The 22,760-nt window shown below is 49.5% G+C and overlaps 1 protein-coding gene across 4 annotated transcripts in view; it reads right to left on the bottom strand.

Moving 5' to 3' along the window:
- Nucleotides 1-22,760, bottom strand: part of Tnrc18 (trinucleotide repeat containing 18) — a 94,305-nt gene that overhangs the window by 18,403 nt on the left and 53,142 nt on the right. For 3 of the 4 annotated variants that reach the window (XM_059249655.1, XM_059249653.1, XM_059249654.1), the window contains 5 exons: nt 21,813-21,984; nt 18,855-19,215; nt 14,617-14,895; nt 9,758-10,012; nt 1,621-2,048 (listed from right to left, as the gene is read on the bottom strand). In XM_059249655.1, coding sequence (XP_059105638.1) covers nt 1,621-2,048; nt 9,758-10,012; nt 14,617-14,895; nt 18,855-19,215; nt 21,813-21,984 — 1,495 coding nt within the window. Of the gene's footprint in view, nt 1-1,620; nt 2,049-9,757; nt 10,013-14,098; nt 14,896-18,854; nt 19,216-21,812; nt 21,985-22,760 lie in introns of those variants that run through there. The other variant, XM_059249656.1, reaches the window with a different exon arrangement.

The raw sequence follows: 22,760 nt of genomic DNA, 5'->3' as shown, positions 1-22,760 counted from the left end.
ATCCAGCCATTTCACCAGCCCTCTTAATGAATTTCTATCATTACTGTATACTTTATTGTACCAACAGACAAACAAAAAAAAAAGTGCTAAAATGTGAGAGTTTCTGCAACAACACTATCGGCAGCCTGAATATCATTACAGAACTTTCCAGAAGCACACACAACCAGGTAACCATGCAGAAATATTTACATATGAGCTTTTTGTTTTCCTTACTGGGGATGTTTCATAAACCCAGAGCCTTGGGCATGTTAGGAGAGGGCTTTACTGCTAAGCCATGCCTCTAGCCCCTCACTGGGGGATTCTAGGCAGGTGCTCTACCACTGAGCCACACCCCAGCCCCTCACTGGGGGATTCTAGGCAGGTGCTCTACCACTGAGCCACGCCCACTGTGTCTTACTGAGGAATCCTAAGTAAGCACTTCACAGCTAAGCCATGCCTCCAGCCTTTAGCCTTTTTAAAAACTGTGGAGCAATACACATACCACCTACAGGCAAGCACTCTCTATTTTGTTTTGTTCAACCCAGATTCACGAAAGTCCTATTAGAAAATGTCTCCTCTGAGGACCTCTGGTACCTACAGAGGCTCTGCTTTGCAGGGGGCTGTCCCATAGCATGCAGGGAGCAGCTTTATTTAAGTACTCACTCAAATGCTATCAAAATCCAACAAGAGCAACAATAAAAACCTTACCAATGAGTTCTAGCAGCCATATTCCTGGAAGGGCACTTAAAACGGCTTAGCTGCTGCCCAGCCACCTGTAGATGTGTGTGAGACTTTCCAGGGCTCTGCAGTGAAGAACCTCCTCCTGGCTATCTCAATATAGAGATCTAGACACTCTGCCCTGCAGGTGGGATGGGAACTGACCAATGTCTTTCCAAATAAAGAACTGGAAATAACCTAGGTGTCCCACAAACTGTCACAGGTGACACCCACACGTGCTGCCATTATAAGCCTCTGCAGAAGGCTTGGAATTGAACGCCACGGCTTAGGGAGCCAGCACACTGAAACTTTGCTTCAAGCCTTGAGACTACAACAAGCATGTGTCAGTGGCAGAAGGATCAGAAGTTCAAGGTCAGTCTGGGGTACAAGAGATCCTGTCTAAAAAATCTAAACCAGAGCTGAGAGGTGGCTCCATAGATAAATGAGCTTTTCATGCTACCCTGGTGGCCTGTTTTCAGAGCATCAGGACCCACACATGAGTCAAAAGAGAGAATCAACTATATCAAGTCGTCCTTTGGCCTCCACACATGTGCCATAGCACATACACAGACCCACCCAAACACACCCAAACACACACACACACACACACACACACACACACACACACCAATCAAATAATCCAAATGCTGGGGTTACATATAAGAGTCAGCAAACTCAGAAACCTGTTCCTTATAAATTGTTTGTGTTGGCTATTTTGTTATAGTTAATACAGGTCCCAGGTATTTATTTACATTTTTAATTATTATTCTTAGATTATGGGTGACAGACTAAGGCCCTTTGTCAGGGACAGGAGAAGAAAACAAGGTTCCTCCTGACCATCAAACACGGTGGGACCTTCCAAAGGCATACTGCTAACATCAAAGCCACAGGATGGACACCAGGGGACCTGTGCTGAGCCTTTACCTTCCTGGGGTCCTTCCTGTCCTTGGCTCGGCCGGTGTCCTTGCGTGGGCTTGGGGCACCACCCTTGCCACAGCGGCTGGACTTGGGTGCTGGTGCTGTGTTGCTGGGTGCCTGGACTGCGGCTGTGGCATCATGTAAGAAGATACGCTCGCTCCTGCGTCTCGTCCACAGGTCATCATCACTGGCCTCTGGCCCAGCCTCGAAGCCAGGTTCCTTGGGGCCACGCATCTTCCGGGCTCTGCGTCCCTTCTCTGAGGCCAGCTTGGTTTTGTCTGGGCTGGTGGGACCGGAAGCCCGGGTACCAGGTACAGGGGCAGCCATAGACTGGCCTGGCTCCCCAACCCCTTTCTTGGGCCTCAGCAGCCCAGCAGGTGACTGCTTGGGAACCTTGACTTCACTCTCCGAGTCTGTGTACTCGAACTCTGCGCCTGGATGTGGAAAGGAGGAGTTAGGGGCTGGTGGGTAGGGTCTCCATGGGCCTTCCCATTCACTTGGGTCTGCAAGGCCACCAGTAAGAAATCCACAGACCCATCCTACCCAGCAGCACACTCTCCTGATACCAGAGAGAAAGACAAGGGCTTGCCCAAGTCCCCTCCCTATCCCCTACTCCATGGCTGCTCCCCACCCCTTACTCCAAGAGCACTGCTAAAATATGTAGGCCCTAGGCCCACATGTACCTCTCTACACAGCCTCTCAGAAAACCCCAGGAACCAGGAACCAGGCAGGTTGGTGTGAGGGCTGCACAGGGAGGCGGGGGTGGGGGTTGAGGGGGTTGTGCCCCAAGCCTGAGGCCCATCTTCCCACCTCCTGACAGATTCCCTCCTGCTCTTGGGGTCTTTAACCACCCACGCCCACTCCTTGCCAGGAGGCTCCTCAGGTCCCTCCCTTCATCCTCAGGTGACTTAACATTTCCCTACACAACGGGGACCCTTATGCCCTGGATCTCTCAGACTCTGTTCCCTCAGCCCAGGGCACAACAACCTTGACTTGGGAAACACAAGCATGCTACGACCCACCTGATCCCCCATCGTCTCTGTTCACAGTCCCTCTGCCAGCATAACAATCCTTCCCTGTACTTCTGGCCTCTCCATCCACATTGTAGCCTATCCTAGCCTAAAAATAGCTCTCTTGAGGTCTCTTTGTTGAGTTTTCTTGGGGTCTCTCTCCTGTTCCCAAACCTCAAATTAAGCACAGAGCCAGCACCCAGGGGCAGCATTCAAGGTTCTCAGTCAGTGGCATGTCTCTTTGAAACATAGGCTAAAAAGGTATGTCTATCATCGCACAGACCAGATAGCCTGTTGGGTTGACAGTCCTCTAGAAGGCCAGCAAAGGAGCTGAGGGCCCAATCCCAGCCCTACTAACTCCCAGGCAGTTTATTCACAGGGATCCCCATGGGAGGCACAGCCCTCTCAGAGGAAGCTACAGTGGCAGGGATGGGGGGAGAGGGGGAGCTTGTGAGAAGTCCCTTCGAAGCTTAAAAAGCTTGTTAATTAACTTGTTAATAAGCTTCTCCCTGATGAAATATGCAGGGAAGGAGCTGGCGGTGGAGGGAGGGGGGCATTCCTGCACATGAAGAGGGTTCAGGCCATAGAACTCAGGCTTGTTGAGCTTTGAGGGCTTTGAAGTGTAGCACAGTAGTAAGAGAGTTGCTAGCCTTTAGCTGGGCAGTGGTGGTGCACGCCTTTGATCCCAGCACTCACACGGGAGGCAGAGCCAGGCAGATCTCTAAGTTCGAGGCCAGCCTGGTCTATAGAGTGAGTTCCAGGACAGCCAGGGCTACACAGAGAAACTGTCTCAAAAAACAAAACAAAACAAAACAAAAAAACAAACAGAAGAGTTGCTAGCCTAGCATGCAGGAAGCCCTGGATTCCATCCCCAGCAGAGTATAAAACCTGCCTGGTGGTGCAGGCAGGCCTGTAATCTCAGCACCTGGGAGGCAGAGGCAATAGGACTGGGAGTTCAAGGTCATCCTCAATATATGCAGTCCCTTGTGGAAACACTAGGACATTGGAGAAAGTACTCTTGGAAGAAAAGCATGCAGCTACAGAAGTCAGATCTCCACCTTGCACCCCCTAATCAGGAATTTGGGGCAAGGTGGAAGTATGGGGTGTGTGTGCAAAAGAAATGAATCCTGATCTCAGAACTCAGGAAAGAGAAACCTAAAGAGTAGGAGAGAGGCCACATCAAACTCTGTCTAGCCACCCGTCAGACTATGAGCCCTACAGTCAACCACCCACAGAACTGACCCAACGCAACTCAAATGACAGCAAAAACTGACCTGGAGGCCAGGGAGATGGTTAGGGCTTGCAAGCTTAAGGACCTGGGTTCAATTCCCAGAGCCTACGTAAAAAAGCCAGGTGTGGCAGTGACTTGTAACTCAAGAGCTGGGGGTGCAGAGACAGGGACTCTGGCCTACTTAGGGAGTTGTGACCAATAAGAGGTGCTGTCTCAGAAAAGGTGGGCAGCACCTGAGGAACAGTACTGGAGGTTATCCTGCAGCCGCCACACACCACATGCACGCGTGCTCACGCATACACACACACACACACACACACACACACACACGCACGCACGCACGCAACTTGAACAAAGACTAGAGAGACCGAACAAGCCCTGGCAAGTCTCCATCTGCTGAAAGAAAAAGAAATATTTACTTCAGAAAAATAAAGATGTTCTCACTCTGACCAACTTCTCCTCCATAACGCTTGGCACACAAACCCACACTTCCTTGACAAAGGAGACATAAAGAACTTGACCCTAAGAAGCCAACGCTGGGGCTGACAAATGAGCTCTTTGATGATGTCACAGTAGCTAGGCATGGTGACTTATGCCTGCAACCTGAGCATCCACAAGGCTGAGAGAGGAATACCCCAAATTTCAGTCTAACCTGGGCTACAGAATGAGAGAAAAAAAAAATTCATATCCCCACCCCACTCCCACCTCTGTCTCAGGTAGCCTATGATAGCCTCAAACTCACTGTGTCAGGATGACCTTCAACTTCTGAGCTCTAGAGTAATGTGAACCATCATGCTTAGCTTATGTGTGGGTGAAACAGAATTCTGTGCATGCTAAACAGTCTACCAACTGAGCCAAACCCCCCAGCCCCCAAATCAGTTTTCAACGCATGGAAATTTCACTAAAGAAATAAGACCCCCCCCCCAAAAGAAAGAAAGAAAGAAAGAAAGAAAGAAAGAAAGAAAGAAAGAAAGAAAGAAAGAAAGAAAGGAAGGAAGGAAGAAAGAAAGAAAGAAAGAAAGAAAAGAAAAGAAATGAGACCATTGAAGAAACAAATTAACTGGAAACTGCAGTATTGGAAATAAGAAATTTGCTAAAGAGACCTAGAGCTGAACGGCTCTGATTGACAAGTCCTTAAGGTGAACTCAGCTGCGATCCAATCACCTAGGAAGAGTCTCAAGGAGGGATTGTCTAGATCAGGTTGGCCTGTGGGCATGTCTGTAGGGTATTAGTCTTCATTATGTTAACCGAGGTAGGAAGATCCAGCTCACTTTGGGTGGCACCATTCCCTAGGCAGAAGTAAGTAAGCTGAGCACCAAAGCTCATGCAGTCATTTTCTTCCTGCTCTTAATTGTGATTGAAATGTGATCAGCTATATGACATTCCTGCCACCTTGACTGTCCTGCTTTGAGGAGCTGCAACCTGGAACCGTGAGCTACAACAAACTCCTTCTTCCCTCTAAATTGTCTTTTATCAGGATAGTGTATCACAGCAACAGGAGTGTCACCAGGCCAGCCAGTAAGCTAGCTCAGAGGGTCAAGACCCTTGTTGCACAAGCTTAGTCAGCTTAGCTGGATCCCCAGGACCCATGTAAAGGTGGAAGGAGAAAACTGAACCTATGAAGTTGTCCTCTGACCTCCACACACATGTAGGGGCACACACACGCATGCACACACACACACACGTGCACACACACAATCATAATTAAAAAGAAATAAACAGGGCTGGAAAGATGGCTCAGAGGTTACAAGCATGTGCCACTCTTACAGAGGACCAAAGTTCAGTTCCAAGCATCCATATGTGAGGTTCACAATAACCACTTATAACTCCAGCTCCTGGTCTCGGGGTGCACCTGCACTCGTCTGCACGTTCTCTCCCCTCTCACTCTGCTCGCGCTCTCTCTCTCTCTCTCTCTCTCTCTCTCTCTCTCTCTCTCTCTCTCACACACACACACACACACACACACACACACAGAGTTCACACAGTTAAAAAAATAAATACTTAAAAACAAAAAGGAAAAGGTTTATTAATTCCCCAAATCACTCAGCAATTCAAGTATAGAAGAATTAAAAACATTTACACACATACACACACACACACACACACAAAACCACCTGCGCATGCACACACAAACACCTGCACACAGACATCTAAAGCAGCACTTGCTCTAAAAGCCTAAAAATGAGCTGGACAGTGGTGGTGCACGCCGTTAATCCCAGCACTGGGGAGGCAGAGGCAGGCGGATCTCTGTGAGTTCGAGGCCAGCCTGGTCTACAGAGCGAGATCCAGGAAAGGTGCAAAGCTACACAGAAAAACCCTGTCTTGAAAAAAAAAAAAAAAAAAAGCCTAAAAATGGAAACAACTGAAATATGCATCAACTCCTGAGTAAATGTGGTACAGAGACATACCATGTGACAAAAAACAATGAAGTCCTAGCAACTGTTACCACACAGATGAACTTCAAAACCACTGTGGTGAATGAAAGAGGCCAAACATACAAGGCTATGTATTACAGGGTCTCATTTCTACGCAACGTCAGAAACAGGTAAATCCAAAGAAATAGTTGATTAGAACTAAAGGATTTATTTGCTTATCTGTTTGAAAAGAGGGAAGCTGGTGTGTGCACAGCTGTGTATTGAGATCAGAAGACAACTTTCAGGAGTTGGTTCTCTCACTCCATCACACTCACTGTGACATACATGTCCATATGTACACATCACTTACACCATAATACATCTTTAAAAATTAAAAAAAAAAAGAACACAAGAATGTAATAGCAGATAAAAATGGATTTTAGAACAAGTCATACTCTCTGGGGGGAGAAAGAAACACTTCGTAACAATGACGATCAAGAGGGTAACAAAATAACCAAAAACATGTATGCACTCAACAACAGAGCTACAAACACATAAAGCAAAACTTGGCAGAATTAAAAGAAGCAATAGTGAAGTCTGCAAATTATAGCTGCAGATCTTAGCGCCTATCTCTAGCAAAATGATGGAAAGAGTAAATCTGAACTACACAGAATCACACTGGCGTGACTAATAGTTAATAGGCTATCAGTACATATTTCGTGTTTACTTCCTAGGAAGCACTAGAACTTCAGATTTTCTTTTCATTGAAATGATTCAACGTGCTTTCCAACTAGAACAGAATCCAAGCAGAGATCCACAAGATGGCCAAGCAACTACTGTCTGAGAATAAATAACTTTCTGAGTCATCATGGATCAAAGGAGAAATCGCAAGAGAAACTTAGAATGATTCCTAAATAACGAGAATCCCAAAAGCATTAAAATGCGTGAGATGCATCTGAAGCTGTGTCTTCAGAGAGGTCTTATATCTGTGAACAATGTTTCTACTGGAAAAGAGTAAGGTCTCCAATCAACCACAAGTGTCTACCCTGCAAAACAGGAAGTGGCTGCCAATGATTGACACGCCCCAAGAACAGGAAGCAAAGAACAGAAATCAATGAACCCAGGCTGGTGCTGTGGCTCAGCAAGTAAGGAAGCTTGATGTCAGGCCTGATGACCTGAATCCCCAACCCCTGGAACCCAAACTGTGGAGAGAACCAACTCCCGAAGCCTGGCTGTCTTCTGATCTTCACACAAGCACCATGGCAAGTCCAAACACACATACATACAAAATAAATATAAAAAAGAATGAAAGAAGGGGGAAGGGATTAATGCAGCAGTTAAGTTCTATCCAGACTGATCAAGGAGTGTATCAGCAATAAAAGAAATAAATTAGCCGGGCAGTGGTGGCGCACGCCTTTAATCCCAGCACTCGGGAGGCAGAGCCAGGTGGATTTCTGTGAGTTCAAGGCCATCCTGGGCTACCAAGTGAGTCCCAGGAAAGGTGCAAAGCTACACAGAGAAACCCTGTCTCGAAAAACCAAAAAAAAAAAAGAAAGAAATTACTACAGAACCTACATTCAAAGTGGGGGCGTGGCTGGAGAGATGGCTTGGTGGTTGAGAACACCTGCTGCTTTTCCAGAGGACCTGGGTTCAACTCCCAACACCCACATGGTGGTTCACAACCATCTGGAACTCCATCTATCTCCAAAGAATTGATGCTCTCTCCTGCTCTAAGGGTGCACAAACCTACATGCAGGCAAAAGACCTATATCCATATAAAGCGGCTGGAGAGAGTATTCAGCCGTCAAGAGTGCTTGCTGTTCTTACAGGAGTCTTGTTCAGCATTCATGTTGGCTTCCATGGTAAGACGCGGTCTAGTGATCTAGTAACAGGCTATACTGCGAGCTGGATACGATTGAGTAGGTATTGAGACACTTGTGTCTCTAAAAGACATTAAGAAGCAAACTACCCCGAGGGAAACCTTTGTTAGTATTTGCCAGTGGCGATGTGACCCAACAGACACTCTAAGAGGCTAAAACATCTGCTATCTTCAGTGGCTGCTCAGAATCACATGTGACTGGGGGCATCTAGAGAATGCCCATGGGAAGGTTTCCTTTTGAAGCTCGAAGCTGCCGCTGGAGAAATCTGGATGTAGGGGATACCACAAAACGAATGGGAGGAGAGGTAACCCAAACTGTGTCTGGTTCAGAGGATGACACACCAAGCACCAGACGACCTCCATTCATTTTCTATTAAAATGCCCTAAGGCCTCAAGCTGAAGAAAAGGAAGATTCAGGCTCAAGATGCTTTGGTACAACTTCCAGAAGGATGCATACTCCAAGGCAAGACCTGAGCAAACTACATGCCAGGCAAATGGAGAAGGGGTTGAAAAGCATAAACAAACAACAGGGGGCCAAACAAGATGGCTCAATAGAAAAAGGTGCCTGCCACCAAGCCTGACGACCCGAGTTCAATTCCCGGAACCGCTGACCTCAGCATTGTCTGCTGCAGCATGCATGCACCCAGACACACACAAGCAAAGTCAACAAAAGTACAACTGAAAGGCCTCCTGCCTACTCCTCGGCCCCTACTTGAGACAGGGACTCATATATCCTAGGCTGGCCTCCAAGTTGCTATGTTGAACTCCTGATCATCCTCCTGCCTCCTAGGTGCTGGGATTACGGGCACGCACTGCTGTATCTGGTTTATCAATGCCGGAGATAGATAGAATGCAGGGTTCCATGAAGGCCAAGCAAGCACTCTATCCACTGAGCGACATATCACCAGCCGCAGCAAAGGACACCTGGGACTCATCAGGGACAGAGGATTCAGGATATGATGACAGGGTCAGCCTGAGCCTCCTGCCCCAATTAATGTCATGCCCTCAGCCCACTAAGGCAGCCTGCCAACCCTGACTCCTTTAGCTGCTAGCTCCAGGCCATCGAGGCCACCCCTTTGCCTCGCTGGACTCACAGAGCTTCTCCAGTGACCTGGACACAAAATGTTTCCCCTTCTCCTCCTTCTGTACCTGTCACTCTTTCTCTCCCTAGAGATTGCTCCCTAGAGTGGCTCCTGGTCCCCAAGCCTGGGTCACGGCCTTCCCTGAGCTCCCGGAGACCCTCTAGATACCAGCTTCTACTTTTTTTTTTTTTTTTTTTTCCTTTTTGGTTTTTCAAGACAGGGTTTCTCTGTGTAGTTTTGGAGCATGTCCTGGAACTCACTCTGTAGACCAGGCTGCCCTCGAACTCACAGAGATCCTCCTGCCTCTGCCTCCTGAGTGCTGGGTTTAAAGGCGTGCACCACTACCGCCTGGCAATACCAGTTTCTTTAATGACATCATGAGGGTGAAGAAAGCTATTCTTATGTGACCCTGGGCACCCCTCCCAGAAGGTAACAGCCCAAGAGGGTCAACCAGCCCTACTCTGTTTAGGTAAGGGCTGAGTCAGGTGACACAAGCTCCATCCAGCCCTCTCACCCACCACTGAGCCTCAGTCTCCTTATCTTTGTGATGGGCCTGCAGTACCCACCTCACAGCCAATGGCACTCACCCATCAAGCTCTGCCGTTCCTCCTTCTTGCGGGCCTTCTGCTCGGCTTCCAGCTGCACCACAGACAGAGGTGGTCCCACCACAGGGCTGGGGAGGGCGCTGGCTGCAAAGCGAGCCAGCAGGCCCAGCCCACTCTCCTCCAGGCCCGGCGACAGGGCCTGTTCCCCGGCACCCAGCCTATAGCTACCAACGGCTTCCTCTTCCTCTTCTTCCTCCTCCTCCAGCTCTTCCTCCTCATCCTCTTCTGAGCTGTCATCTGGCATGCAGAAAACAAGGAACAAATCAAGGTCCTGACCTGGGTGCATGCTGCCCCCACCTCCTCCCACCACCCACCCTGGCTCCAGTCTCTGTCCTCACCAAGGGCCTCTGGGGGAGGGTGGGTCCAGAACCAGCCCACAGTCCCACCCACGGCCCAAGGCCACACAGGGGCAGCCTGGGGAAGGGAGACGGGTGGCTCTGGGTGTCAGGATGGGCTTCTGGGAGGGCAGCACCGACATGCACCTGTGCTGTAGGCGGGGGACAGACACAGATGGACAAAGACAGGAGACAGCGCTCGTCACGGTCCACACACGCACACACACGCCCCGACATAGACATGGAGGCTGAGGAAGGAAATAGGAAAGAAGAGAGGCAGAGGAGGGGAGAAGAGAAGGGAGGGCTGGGCTCAGGCTGGAGGATCTAGACAAGGGGGCCTATAGCATTTTGGCCAGGCAGAGGTGGGAGGCGGGGAGCTGTTAGCAGAAAGCAGAATTTGATCTCTCCTTCCTGGAGACTAGGGGGGCCCTGGTAGTTTAATACCAAAACAGAGCTAGAATCTAGCACCCCCCATGCTAAGGAGCCTCTCTGAGCCTGAGGTGACCCTCCAGCCCATCAGCCTGGTTAGGAGGGTCCACATAGGATCCCACGTGGCATGGCCTGTTATGGTAGCACATGCCTGTGGTCCAAACACTGACGCTGAGGCAGGAGGAACTCACAGTTCAAGGCCAGCCTGGGCTACACAGTGAGACCCAGTTTCAAAAAAGAAAAAAGAAGAAAAAACAAAAAACAGTGTCAGCTATGGATCTGGGCTCAGACTGCCCTGGGGGTGGGCAGACCAGCCCACTCAGAAGTAGGGATGTAAGCCTCCCCCCCCCCCCCAAGGCCAAGCCCTCAGGCAGCAGTTCGGGCTAAAGATGTCCAGTCCAGATCTTTGCTGGGTAAGAGGACAACTTCACCTCAGAAACTGGCTCCGCTGTCTCAGGGGCTGGCATCCCCTGCCAGGCTGGGCAATGGGGCTGACAGAAAACAACCTGACCGTCAGCACTACTCTACACAAGCAACCAACTTCTCCACTAGAGTGAGGACACCCTAAGGTACAGACTGGCTTAGGCCCTTCCAAGAGAAATGGCACCAAGGAGCAGGTGGCACCAGGTGTGAAATGCCTCCAGGGCTTGTGAACTGGGGCCCAAGCAGAGCTGGGCGGCAATGGCTAGATACACTCATCCTAGATGTGAGGGTTGGACATACTGGTCAAATACTGTTTTTCCTGCTAAAGTCCACATCACAGCTTTGTTAGATCAACTAGTGGCTGCAGCTGGCGCCAGCAGTGCCAGAGGGTAGAGGCCTGAGCTGCCTGTCTAGGGCAGGGAACCTTAGCTTCTGCCGGGCCAGCCAGGTTGGGAGGGGAGGTGGGAAGAGCTAAGGAGGGTCTGCACAGGGGCTGGAGAGAGGGAAGGCAGAGAGAGGGGGAGAGAGAGAGAGAGCAAGTTGGTTAAGAGGGTGAGAGGTGGGAGGTGTTCCCAGAGTGATGGATGAAGCAGCCTGGGGATGCCAGCAGGGCAGGCAGGGGCAGGCAGGCAGTGCGCACTTGCGATCAATCACATTGCGACGTCACATGGTTCTGTCTCCGCCCCTGTGGGGCCACAGCGGCAAAGCAGGCTAAGTGTAGGCAGACTTTTTCGGCAGCGCCTGGGTAACCCCACATCAGGCCTCCCTGGAGTTGGCCAATTTGGGTAGGGTGGGCAGGGGATGGGGAGGGTGGCTGGCTGGGATGGGGACTGGGAACTTCCCCTTTCTAAAAACTCCCCCTCTGTCCTGGCTGCTCAGCTGTGGAGACTGGAAGTCCAGAACATTCTTCCCAGGATTCTCGGGCAGTAGGCATCACCAGCAGGGAGGGCGAGTTTGAGTCCCTGCTCTGGGTTTCTGAGATCCATAGTCCGATCCCAGAAAGCCAGGAGCAGGTGGTCTCAGCACTTTGATGCTGCAGAACATTGCAGAAGGTAGAAGCCCAGAATGGGTGTTTTCCCAAGAGGGAAACTGGATTCTCCTGAGGTCTCCTGTGGTCCTCACAACTGAGTGCTTGTCAAGACTCATGCAGTGTCTAGTCTGACTGGCCCAGCATCTATGAGGACAAGGAGAGCTGAGAGACCTTGAGGAGGAAAGGACTATCAAGAATTTCTGGAATTGTCTATACCTGGATCCACAGAGCTTGCCAAGGGTAGAGGGGGAGAAAAGTCCCAACAAAGACTCTCAAGGGAATGAAGGAGGGAAAAAAAACACAAAACTTTAATATCAATATATGTATTTTTTTTTTAAATCCTGGCTCAGGGCAAGGGGTTGGGTTCTTGACATCCCAAAACCTGATAAAGGCCAAAGTGATGTGCAGCTGCCAGACCCGGTGGGGGCAGACCCCGAGGAGGGGGAGTAAACAGAGAATAGAAAAGGAAAATGTTTTTTGCCTACCTACGGAGCAACGAGCCAGGCTCGGACTCAAACTCAGTAACCCGCTACGCCGTCTCCTGCCCTACTCCCAGCCTCCGCTTTGCGTCCAAGTGCAGCGTGAGAGCAAATGCGAGAGACCGAAACAGACACTCAAAGCATCATGGGTAGGGGTCAAGGGTTGGAGGGATGGTCAAGCTGCTGGGAGGAGAAAGCAGACATACTAGAAAAGCCACGCCAATTAAGTGTTTTAGTACCAAAGGGGCAGAAGGCCCTATTACCCAAATATCCCTTCTGAGACCTCACCAGCTGGTTTTGCTTTGAATGGTAGGGGCAAGCTGGGGAGCCAAACCCTGGCCCTCACCCCTCCAAATCCTGTCTGGGTTATGGTCCTTGGCACTCACTGTCTAGGAGGCCTGGGGATGCCTGCTTCTGGTCTGTGGAGGGGCTCAAAAACTTTGGGGCTGGGACCCTGACTTTAAGGCATGTAGGGAAAGGGCAAAGGTACCACCCCAAGTCATGGGAATAGGGGCCAACCAGTCTCATCCGCAGAAGACCAGGGTGAGGAGGCCTGTGACCTGCCTTGTAGCCCAGGTTGTCTTGGCTCAGATATTACAGGAACAGCCCAAAAGGAACCAGGCTCCTTTCGTACCGTCACTCAGTCAACCCAAAACGCATCTCTGCCAATTTGGAAGGCAGGTGTGGGAGGAGAAAAGCTCTACTAGGAACCAGGAAGACTGGAAAGTAGGCCAGAGTCCTGGTCCCAGGGCTGACCCTCCTGTGACCCTCCTCCCCACATCTGGGGCCATCCTGGGGGAATGAGTAACATGTTGCTACCTGTCTGGGGATTTTCAAGTTCTAGCTCTAAAGGGAATTTACCCTGAAACAGACCCTAGCCAGGGGTGATGAACAGTCTCACTTTCTTCCCTCGCAGGGACATTTTCTGATTGAAGGGCCTGAGGGCTCTCAAATTTCTAACTGCAGGCTGCAACTCTGATGTCGGCAAAGTGGGAGCCAGAATGTTCTTTGGTGGTGGACCCCTAGGCTGAGCTGAGGCTGGACCTCAGGTCAGCAGCCCCCCGGAAGACCATTTTTGATCCTCAACGTGAAAACCGAGCCAACACTTTCAAATTGAACAAGGAAAACAAAAAAGAAGAAAACAAAGATCAACGAGATGGCCAAAAGGCCTTGACTCTGTACTGCCCACATGCCCTTCAAAACAGAAATGTGTTAGCAAACAAGTATTGGTAAGTTAACTGTTGTTCTTGTTTTTTTGTTTTGTTTTGTTTTAAACCACTGGTGGGTAGCAGCAGAAGCTTCCAGAAAAATAAAACACAGACAAGCAGCTTAAAAAGGGAAAAAAACAAAAACAAAAACAAAAACAGATAGATGAAACAACACTTGACTGTACACCTGAAAAATGGAATGGATGCCAAAGATACCAGGGATATTTGAATAACAGAAAAGCAGTCCACCCATGTCTATGGCTTCTGGAGTGGGGAGGAGGAGCGGGGAGGAGGAGCGGTGGGGGAGGAGGAGCGGGGAGAGAGGAGGGGGGAGAGAGGAGGGGGGAGGAGCAATGAATGAAGGGAAACGGCAACCTGACGTCTAGTTAAGGACATAGCAAGAGAAACGAGGCACACAGTTTAGTTAAAAATGAACTCGGTATGTTTAATAAAGCTTGGCATTACCAAAACCGCGGTACAAACAGCAAGTCACATGCCCACACAAGAAGTCCGTTTTTACAAAATGCTCCTTGGGCAAGCCTCCGCCAGGCTCATGCCAAGAGAAAGCCCAGGCCGGCCTGGGGGTCTTGGGAAGGCAAGGTTAGGCTTTTGGATTGGGGAGGGGAGACCCTTTGGGGAGGGCCAGTGGGGTGCAGAGGGAAGAGGTGAGAAATTCTGGGGGACTAAAAACGAGTCCGTGTAAGAGCTCCCTAAAGGTTGGCCAGTGATGTTATCACAAGTCTAAGCGAAAATAAAAAGTGAATACAAAAAAAAAAAAAAATATAGGCGGATAGGGCAGACTACGCTGCCAAAAACCTAGACGGCTACAGCCATCCCTGCCGTGTGCACACACTCTCGCATGCTCGCCTGCTCGCTCTCTCCCACTCACTCTCGCTCTAAAAACATGGAAGGTTATTTTGTGTTTGGCGCTAGTAACCTTGATCAAAGGAGTCCTCCTCGGAAGAGTCGCTGAAGGAGGAGCGGGCCTCGGCCTCTCGGAGCAGCAAACAGAAGGACTGCTTCCTGCTGGCGGCCGCCTTGGGTTTCAAAGTCCGGGGCCCCGCCAGGCTCCTCTTGGTCAGCTTGGGGCCTGTGGCTGACTTGCTGTTCTTGGCCACCATGCCACACAGGAGGGACGAGGTCAGTTTGGAGCTGGAGGGGCCTTGGGCAGACCACTCATTCTTCAAGAAGTCTTCATCTTCGTCTGAGTCCGTATCTGCGGTCAAAGTAGGTTTTTTTATTTTATTTTGTGTGTATGTATGTGCTGTCTGTGTCTCTGTGTGTATGTGAGTGTGGAGTGCATGTACGCATGAGTACGGGAACCAGAGGTCAACCTTGACCTTGGATCCTCAAATTCTTGTCACTTTAAAAAAAAAATTGTTATATTTTAATACCTTTTGTGTCCGTGTGTGGGGACGTAAGTATGCCAAGGAACACATGAGAAAGACAGAGGACAGCTTGTGGGAGTGAATTCTTTCCTTTCACCTATGGGTCCCAAGGATTGAACTCAGGTAGCCAGGCTTGGGAGCAAGTGCCTTCTACCCATCTCACTGGCCCCACCTTGTTTTTTGAGACAAGTCTCTCAATGGGACCTGGGACTTGCCATGTAGGCTAGGATGGCTGACGGGGAGCCCCAGATGGCCTCCTTGTCTATGCCTGCCCAGCACTGGTATCACAAGCATGCGCTATCACACCTTTCTTTTCTGTGGGTCCTGGGAACTACTGGATTCTCATGCTTCCACAACAAGCACTTTACCCTCTGAGGCATCTTCTCAGCCCTTGGGAGTATGTTCTAATACAGGTAAGTTGTGGGGCACAAGGAGGAGGGGGCTGTTGTCTCTTTTTCTGGTCAGTGCTCTGAAAACAGAAATGTGCTAGGACCAAGCGCCAACTGTCCACAAGCCTGGGCATGTGAGATACCCCAGCTCTTCTCTGATCTGTCACAAACAGCTTGGATCGCCCACTGAGAGGCAGTCCAGGCCCTTTCCTCTGCTGCCATCACCCACCTTGGGTACATCCACTTCTCCGGCCACTGGGTATGAGGGCTGGGGGCAATGACACATGAGCAAAATTCTGAGGAGGGACCCTCCAATTTCTACTGGCCAGAGGCATATGGTTCCTGTCCACCCTACACATGGCACACAGCCCAGGGGCTTTTCTAAGGGGAGGACACAGCTGACCAGGACCAATCCTATGTATCTCTTCCCAGGTCCTCGCTCAGCTTCACAGCAACAGCAGACTGAAATGGGCTGTAGGTGAGGGCATTCACAACAATGAAATGATCTCTCAGCCAGGGCTCCCCTCACCCCCAACTCTCTTTTCCATCAGAGAGCCAGCTGACCAGCTTACTGCCGATGGCTTTCTAAGTCTCTGGTCTAAACACATGGTTGCGTTGCCAGAGTTGGGAAGGAGCCCAACATAGGAGGCTCTTTGGTCCCTTCCAACTTCAACCCAAACATACACCATCTTGAGCTATTTCACACGGTTGCTGGGCTGTTGAGCAAGACAAGAAGAAAGGGCCCCACAGCCAAGACAGTAAGTAATCCCTTGATCTTCTAATAACCCACGCGGAACAAGAGGAACATGAATACACACAGCTACAGCCTGGCAGCGCCTAACATCTTCAAGTCCAAGAGAAACACGCAGGGGCACAGGGTGTCCCTAAAACACTTTCCACCACAACCAGGACCCCAACTTCAGGGCAGCCCACTGAGTCTGGTGGAGGATGTCAAATCCTACCAAACCACCAGTCTTTTACCATAATACCTTCTCATGTTCTTCTGTTTTAGTGTGTGTGTGTTTGTGTGTGTGTGTGTACACACTCACATGTATCACAACACACATACAGAGATGAGAGAAACACTCTTTAGGACTTGGTTCTTGTCTTCCACTGTGGGTTATGAGGACGGAACTCAGGTTGTCAAGCTATGCAGTAGCCATCATTCCCTCTGTGTTCGAACTTGATCCAAGGCCACAGCTGCCGACAGGTGACACTCACCAACTTAGCCTCCCATAAGAATACACCAGGTATGACCTGACATTCCTGTCCTCCAACCCCAACTGGAAAAGCAAGAGGCCACCACTCTCTTCCCCAGTCCTCCTCTCCTTGTGCCTGTTCACGAGCAGGGACCTAAGTAATCAAACACCACTTGGCTGTGAGGAGCGCTGCAGCCAACACCACCCAACACGTTCCCCGTGTGTAAGGCTGAGGGGATGGGCAGGCCTCACACACACTGCAGCGTCAGTCCTGGGGACCCACAGGTCAAAGACAAACAAAAATACACACAAAGCAGCAACTTAACCCTGAGGCAGGCACAGCGTCCACCTCCCTGCACGTGAGCAGACTCAAGGCCACTGACACCTGGGGAAGACCATAACTGGGGAGCCTGAACTCCAAAGCTCACACATGCTCTAAGTTTAAACTATATGCCTTCATCCCAGAACTCAGGAGGCAGAGAGAGCTCCGCGAGTTCGAGGCCAACCTTGTGAATTCTAGGCCCACCAAGCCTACATAGTGAAACCCTGTCTTTAAAAACAAACAAAGGAAGGAAGGAGGGAAGGAGGGAAGGAGGGAAGGAGGGAAGGAGGGAGGGAGGGAGGGAGGAGGAAAGGAGGGAGGAAGAAAGGAAGGAAGGAAGGAAGGAAGCAGGAGGGGAGGAGGGAGGAAAACACTGGGCTGGAGAGATGGCTCAGTGGTTAAGAGAACTCTCTGCTCTTCCAAAGGACCCAAGTTCTGTGCCCAGCATCCATATGGCAGCTCACAACTGCCTATAAGTCCAGATCTAGGGAATCTAATGTCCTCTTCTGACCTCCAAGGACACACACACATGCACTCATGAGCACGCACACACACAATTAAAAAAAATTATTTTTATTTATTTTTTTCCAATATAGGATTTCTCTGTGTAGTCCTGGCTATCCTGGAACTCGCTATTGTTGACCAGGCTGCCTCTGCCTCCCAAGTGCTAGGATTAAACAAAACAAAACAAAACAAAACAAAACAAAACAAAACAAAACAAAAGACCACCTCATTAAGCAAGCATGGTGGCACATGTCTGTAATCCCAGCACTCAGGTGGTAGAGGTGGGAAGACTGAAAATTCAAAGTCAGCTTGGGATACATAGATACACTGTAAAGACCAGCAAAGCTACGGAATGAGACCAGGCACTGAGAGGAAAAGCAGAGGGAGACACCAGATGGAGATACAGAGAGATGGGGACTGGGGCTGGTAAACATCAGAGCCTAGGTCAATTTCCCAGCACTACCAGCAAAAAGGGGAGAAGACATATGGGTGTCATTTTTTTTTCCAGTTGACACTTAAAATCACACACACACATATCCCAGGAACCAGAGCTTAGCAAATTCTAAGACACAGCGAACCTGACAGAAGACAAGCAAACCCTGAGGACAGCCAGGGCAAAAGCTCTGTGACATGGGACCAGATAGAGAAACCCCTCCTGCCTGCCAAAGCATCCGCATCCTTAGTACCTGCCTGTCTTGGGCATCAGGTACTCATCCATACAGAACGAGTGAGTACCATTCCCTTGACAGGTAGAGGGCCAAGGCCCACAAGAGGCCAAGGAGAGCTGCCTTCCTCTGACACACCAACCACGAGTCCAGTCTCTACTTAAGTGCACTGAAAGCTCAGTCAGTCCCACAGGCTGCTCCATTTCCTTGGCTCCTCAGTCACACATAGCTATCTATTGCAGTAGACGTGTCAAAGTGAAAAGAACATCCAGACATAGTAGTGAGCTGTCATGGGCAAGCGGATCAAACAGAACCTGGTTCTTCCCAGTTTGTCTCTTCCCACTTAGGCCCACACTCATCTTCTAATCCCTCCATAACCCACTAACACCGCCACCCATGGCTGCACTTCTGTCTGGTATAAATGACAAACTTCCTGCAGGCAATGGAGCCCATCACCTCTAGGACTAAAAAGAAGTCACTCTACAAGGCCACTCTATGGCCAGTGGAAGGTTGGCCACTAGCAACCACTTCCATCCACCAATTACAAGTGCCTATCCAACACCACATCTGCCATTTGCTGGCATCATCTGGCTTCAGGCATAGTGCAATGCTTCGAGATACCCTGAAGTCCCTCAGAGGAGGGCAAGAATGGTTACGGAGCATGTAAGATTAGCGCTGACCATGCAGTGGCGCTGAGGCAATACTTACTATAGGAGTGACTGCTCACTTCCGAGGCAAATGGAGAATGGACAGACTTGGGCTGGCCTCTGGCCTGGAAGCCCCCCTCCATCTTCCTGGCTTTGGCAGCCCTTTTGTGTTTACCTTCTCTGGTGGGTTTCAGAGACAAGCCGAGGCCTTTGGCCAGCGCTTTCCTGTCCTTGCCCAGCAGGCTGTCATACGGTGTCAAGAATCTGCCACAGCCCCCACTAGTTTTCGATTTTCCCCCAGGACTGTCGGAAAACTTGAAGGGTGACTTCAGTTTGTCTTGTTTTGTGAGGGAGAGGGCTCGGTCTAGCTTGCTTGCCAGCTGCTCCTGGTCGCTCGCCATCTTTTTCTTCTTAATCTTTAGCTGAGGAAGGAAGGTTGAGTCACAGATTAAGACATATGGCCAAATAGAATCATGAATTTTGGGTCACAATGCTTATGAGACTGGGCTAACTCCCATCCCATGTCCTCTTCGAAATTGTTTAACTAATCCTCAGTCTTTCCATCTAAAATGGGGCTATCTGCGTCTATTATGAAGATAACCAGGGTGTAAGGTCCTTAAAACATTAAATCAGGCCAGTGAGATGGCTCGGCGGGTAAAGTACCTGTCACCAAGTCTGATGACCTGAATTCAATTCCCTAGAACCTACAGATTGGAGAAAATAGACTCTGACCTCTACACGTACCTGACATACATGTCCCTGATATGCATGAGCATGTGCGCGCACACACACACACAAATAAATAAATAAATAAAAAGTGAGGACTTAGAGAGATGGCTCAGTGGTTAAGATCCTGTAATATTCTTGCAAAGGACCCAAGTTCAGTTCCCAACACACAATCCCCTGCAACTCCAGCTCCAGGGAATATGATACTCTCTTCCGGATGCTGTGGGTATCTATCTGCACTAATGTGCACACATACCCAAACATAGATACACATTTAAAAACAACAGAAATAAACCTATTTAAAAATACATAAATGCAATAAATAAAGCACTTATTAAAAACTCCTAGCCTGGGAGAGATAACTGCATGGTTGAGTGCAGTGGCTGCTCTTCCAGAGGACCCAGGTTCGATTCCCAGCACCCACAAGGTAGCTCACAAGCATTTTGTAACTCTAGTTCCAGGAGATGAACGCATGTGGTGCACAGACATACACACAAACGAAATACCCGTACACGTAAAACTTAAAAAAATATTTTAAGATGCCTGGTCTAGTAATCACTTATAAAAGCTGTTACCATGGTAACAATCATAGCTGGCAACGGCTTTCCCATCCTGGCTTTCCACAGCCCTGTCTGGAAGTGCCTATAGAAGAACTTTGAGAAAGCAGGACTACAGATGGGCGGGAGAAGGTAGCTGGATGAAGCGATGAGAGCCAAGACTAGAAATTGAGCCCAGAGCAGATCTGCTTTCTATCTCAACCTCCCACGGCAGCTGCCGGAGGCTGCTGCTCAGTCTAAACCAGCCTGTCCAACTAAATGGGTCAGAGCTGCCAAGAAAACGGCTGGAGTATGCCTTGAATGCCTAGACCAGGGAGAATGATTAGAGATTTCACAGATTAAATTTCTCCTTGCATGTCTATCGCCAATGGGAGTCATTTGTTGAAATGAAATGTGCAGTTTCAAAGGCATTAACGCTCTGCCATTTCAGGGTACTAGCTATATATTTTTAATCAGCATTTGCAGGAGGTGGGGGAGGGTTTGGGATAGCGTTGCTAAGATAATTAACAAAATCGCTCACCTGAGAGGAAAGAAGAGCCTAGTGTACAAAAACTGGCAATCTTTTCATGCCCCCCCAACTTTTTGGTTTTTTGAGACAGGGTTTCTCTGTGTAACAGAGTCCTGGCTGTCCTGGAACTTGCTTTGTAGACCAAGCTGGCCTTGAACTCACGGAGATCCTCCTGCCTCTACCTCCCAAGTACTGGGATTAAAGGAGTTAAATTTTATTTTGATTTTCTTTTCCTGAGACAAGGTCTCACTATAAAGCCATGGTTGACCTGAACTTGTGGTGTAGACCAGGCTGGACTCTCTGCACACACCACCATGCCCTGATACCTTTTTAATTTAAATTTAATTTTATTTTTTGCATATGTATGTGTGTATGGTATGTGTGTTTGTATGTAGAGAGGCACGCATGTATTTGAATACAGGTGGAGGGTGACAGCCGGCATCTTCCTCCTTCACTCTCTACCTTTTATACCGAGGCAGGATTTCTCACTCAAGCTAGGACTGTACCCAGAGTTGGCTGTTCTGGCTGGTCTCAACAGCCAGCTTGCCCCAGGGATCCTCCCAAGAACAGGAATTACAGATCAACCACCATGCCCACCCAGCTGTGCGTGGGTTTTAGGGATCTGAACTCCAGTCATCACACTTAAACAGGAAATGCTTTACCCACTGAGCCATCTCCACGGCTCCAAACTGACTATCTTCCCCATCCAGCCCCTTTATGTGACATTTCACCTCTGATGACAAAAACCAATCAAAACACCTCCTTCCCACAAGACTTAATGAGGAGGCACATTACCATTCAGAAACAGGGTCCCTAAGTGCACGGTCTCAAGGCTCTGTAGAAATGAGAAATTACCCCCGGAGAACTCAGACTGACTCACAATAGCATCAAGGCCATGTGCCACGCCAAGGTGCTCATTAAACAATTACACTGCTAAACAACGGAGAAACCGCGATTTGGTTACACGCTTGCGATCTAACCTCCCGCTTGCTTAAGCAGCGTCTCAGTGCACACAAACTGATGTAGTGTTTAGCCCTACCTCCACCTCCTGTTACTGTGCCAGCTCCTTGATCTCCCCTGGGACTTCCTTTTCTCCCCACAGGGAGGAAGTTAACTAGCAGTAGGGACCAACCGTCCTCTATCGAGAAGGTTCATTGTCTCTGGTATGACCTCCAGACCTCCAAGTTGAGGACTGCATCCCAGAGTCTTGCAAGATTGATTTACTGACCTGACTCATGAAGTCAGATGAGGTTTCGTGATCATCCCAGCTCTGGTTCCTGCCCCGGGCTTTCCCTATGCTGATGAGGGCATCTTGGTCTTCCTCAGGCCCCTTGTGCCTCTTCCTTATCCCAGCTCCCAGATCGTAGTCATCTGAAGTCAGCAGGGATTTACTGTTTAGCCTGAAAGCCAAACACATCATGGGGGTCAGCACCTCAGCCAGGCCACACTCAAAGGCAGGGGGTCATCCACCCATGTGGCCCTCAGGGGTTGGGCTCTAGATGTGGAAAGAAACAGTGATGGACACCAGAATGACCAGTGTGGGAAGACAGGTGAATGCTAGTGAATGGAGTACCAAGGGGGAGGGGGGCTTCAAGTCGGCATCTTCCACCAGCCTCTCTCTTATGCGGTTTCAGACAGAGAGACAGAGAGACAGACAAACAGACACACACACACACACCAACTATTAAGACATATCTTTACCAAAACTGCACCAAGAGCAAAGGTCAGGAAATACTAAGGAAATCTACCAGGGTAGGAGGGGTGATTATATCAAATGCTGGTGTGAAGGGGAAGCCCTGCACTGGACTCCCTTTTCTGGAGAACAGGGACACAGAAGGGGGCAAAACCCAGGGCTTGGTGCATGCTAGGCAATTACTCTACCCATTGCACTGTATCTCCAGTGCCTTCGTGACGGCTGGTGTGTTTGTTTTTTAAATAGGTGAGAAAAACAGAGACTGGATGCTCAGAAAAGCTAACAATGGGCCAGCGTCACAGGAGTGGTGGAGCTGGAACTCAGAGCAAGAAGGTTAGCATAATGGTGACACTCCTGGTCACTAGGCCTACATCGCTGGTGGCCCCAGATACTTTATCTATTTCTCCATAGCCGCTCTTCTATCCTCCTGTGGTTGGAGACAGACATATATTCATCTCTGTTCTTATACGTTCATCTCTGTCC

The sequence above is a fragment of the Peromyscus eremicus genome, chromosome 23 (genome assembly GCF_949786415.1).
Source record: "Peromyscus eremicus chromosome 23, PerEre_H2_v1, whole genome shotgun sequence".
NCBI classification, from domain to species: Eukaryota; Metazoa; Chordata; class Mammalia; order Rodentia; family Cricetidae; genus Peromyscus; species Peromyscus eremicus.
Note: the sequence above shows the minus strand (reverse complement) of the source record. Positions and strands in the feature narration are given on the sequence as shown.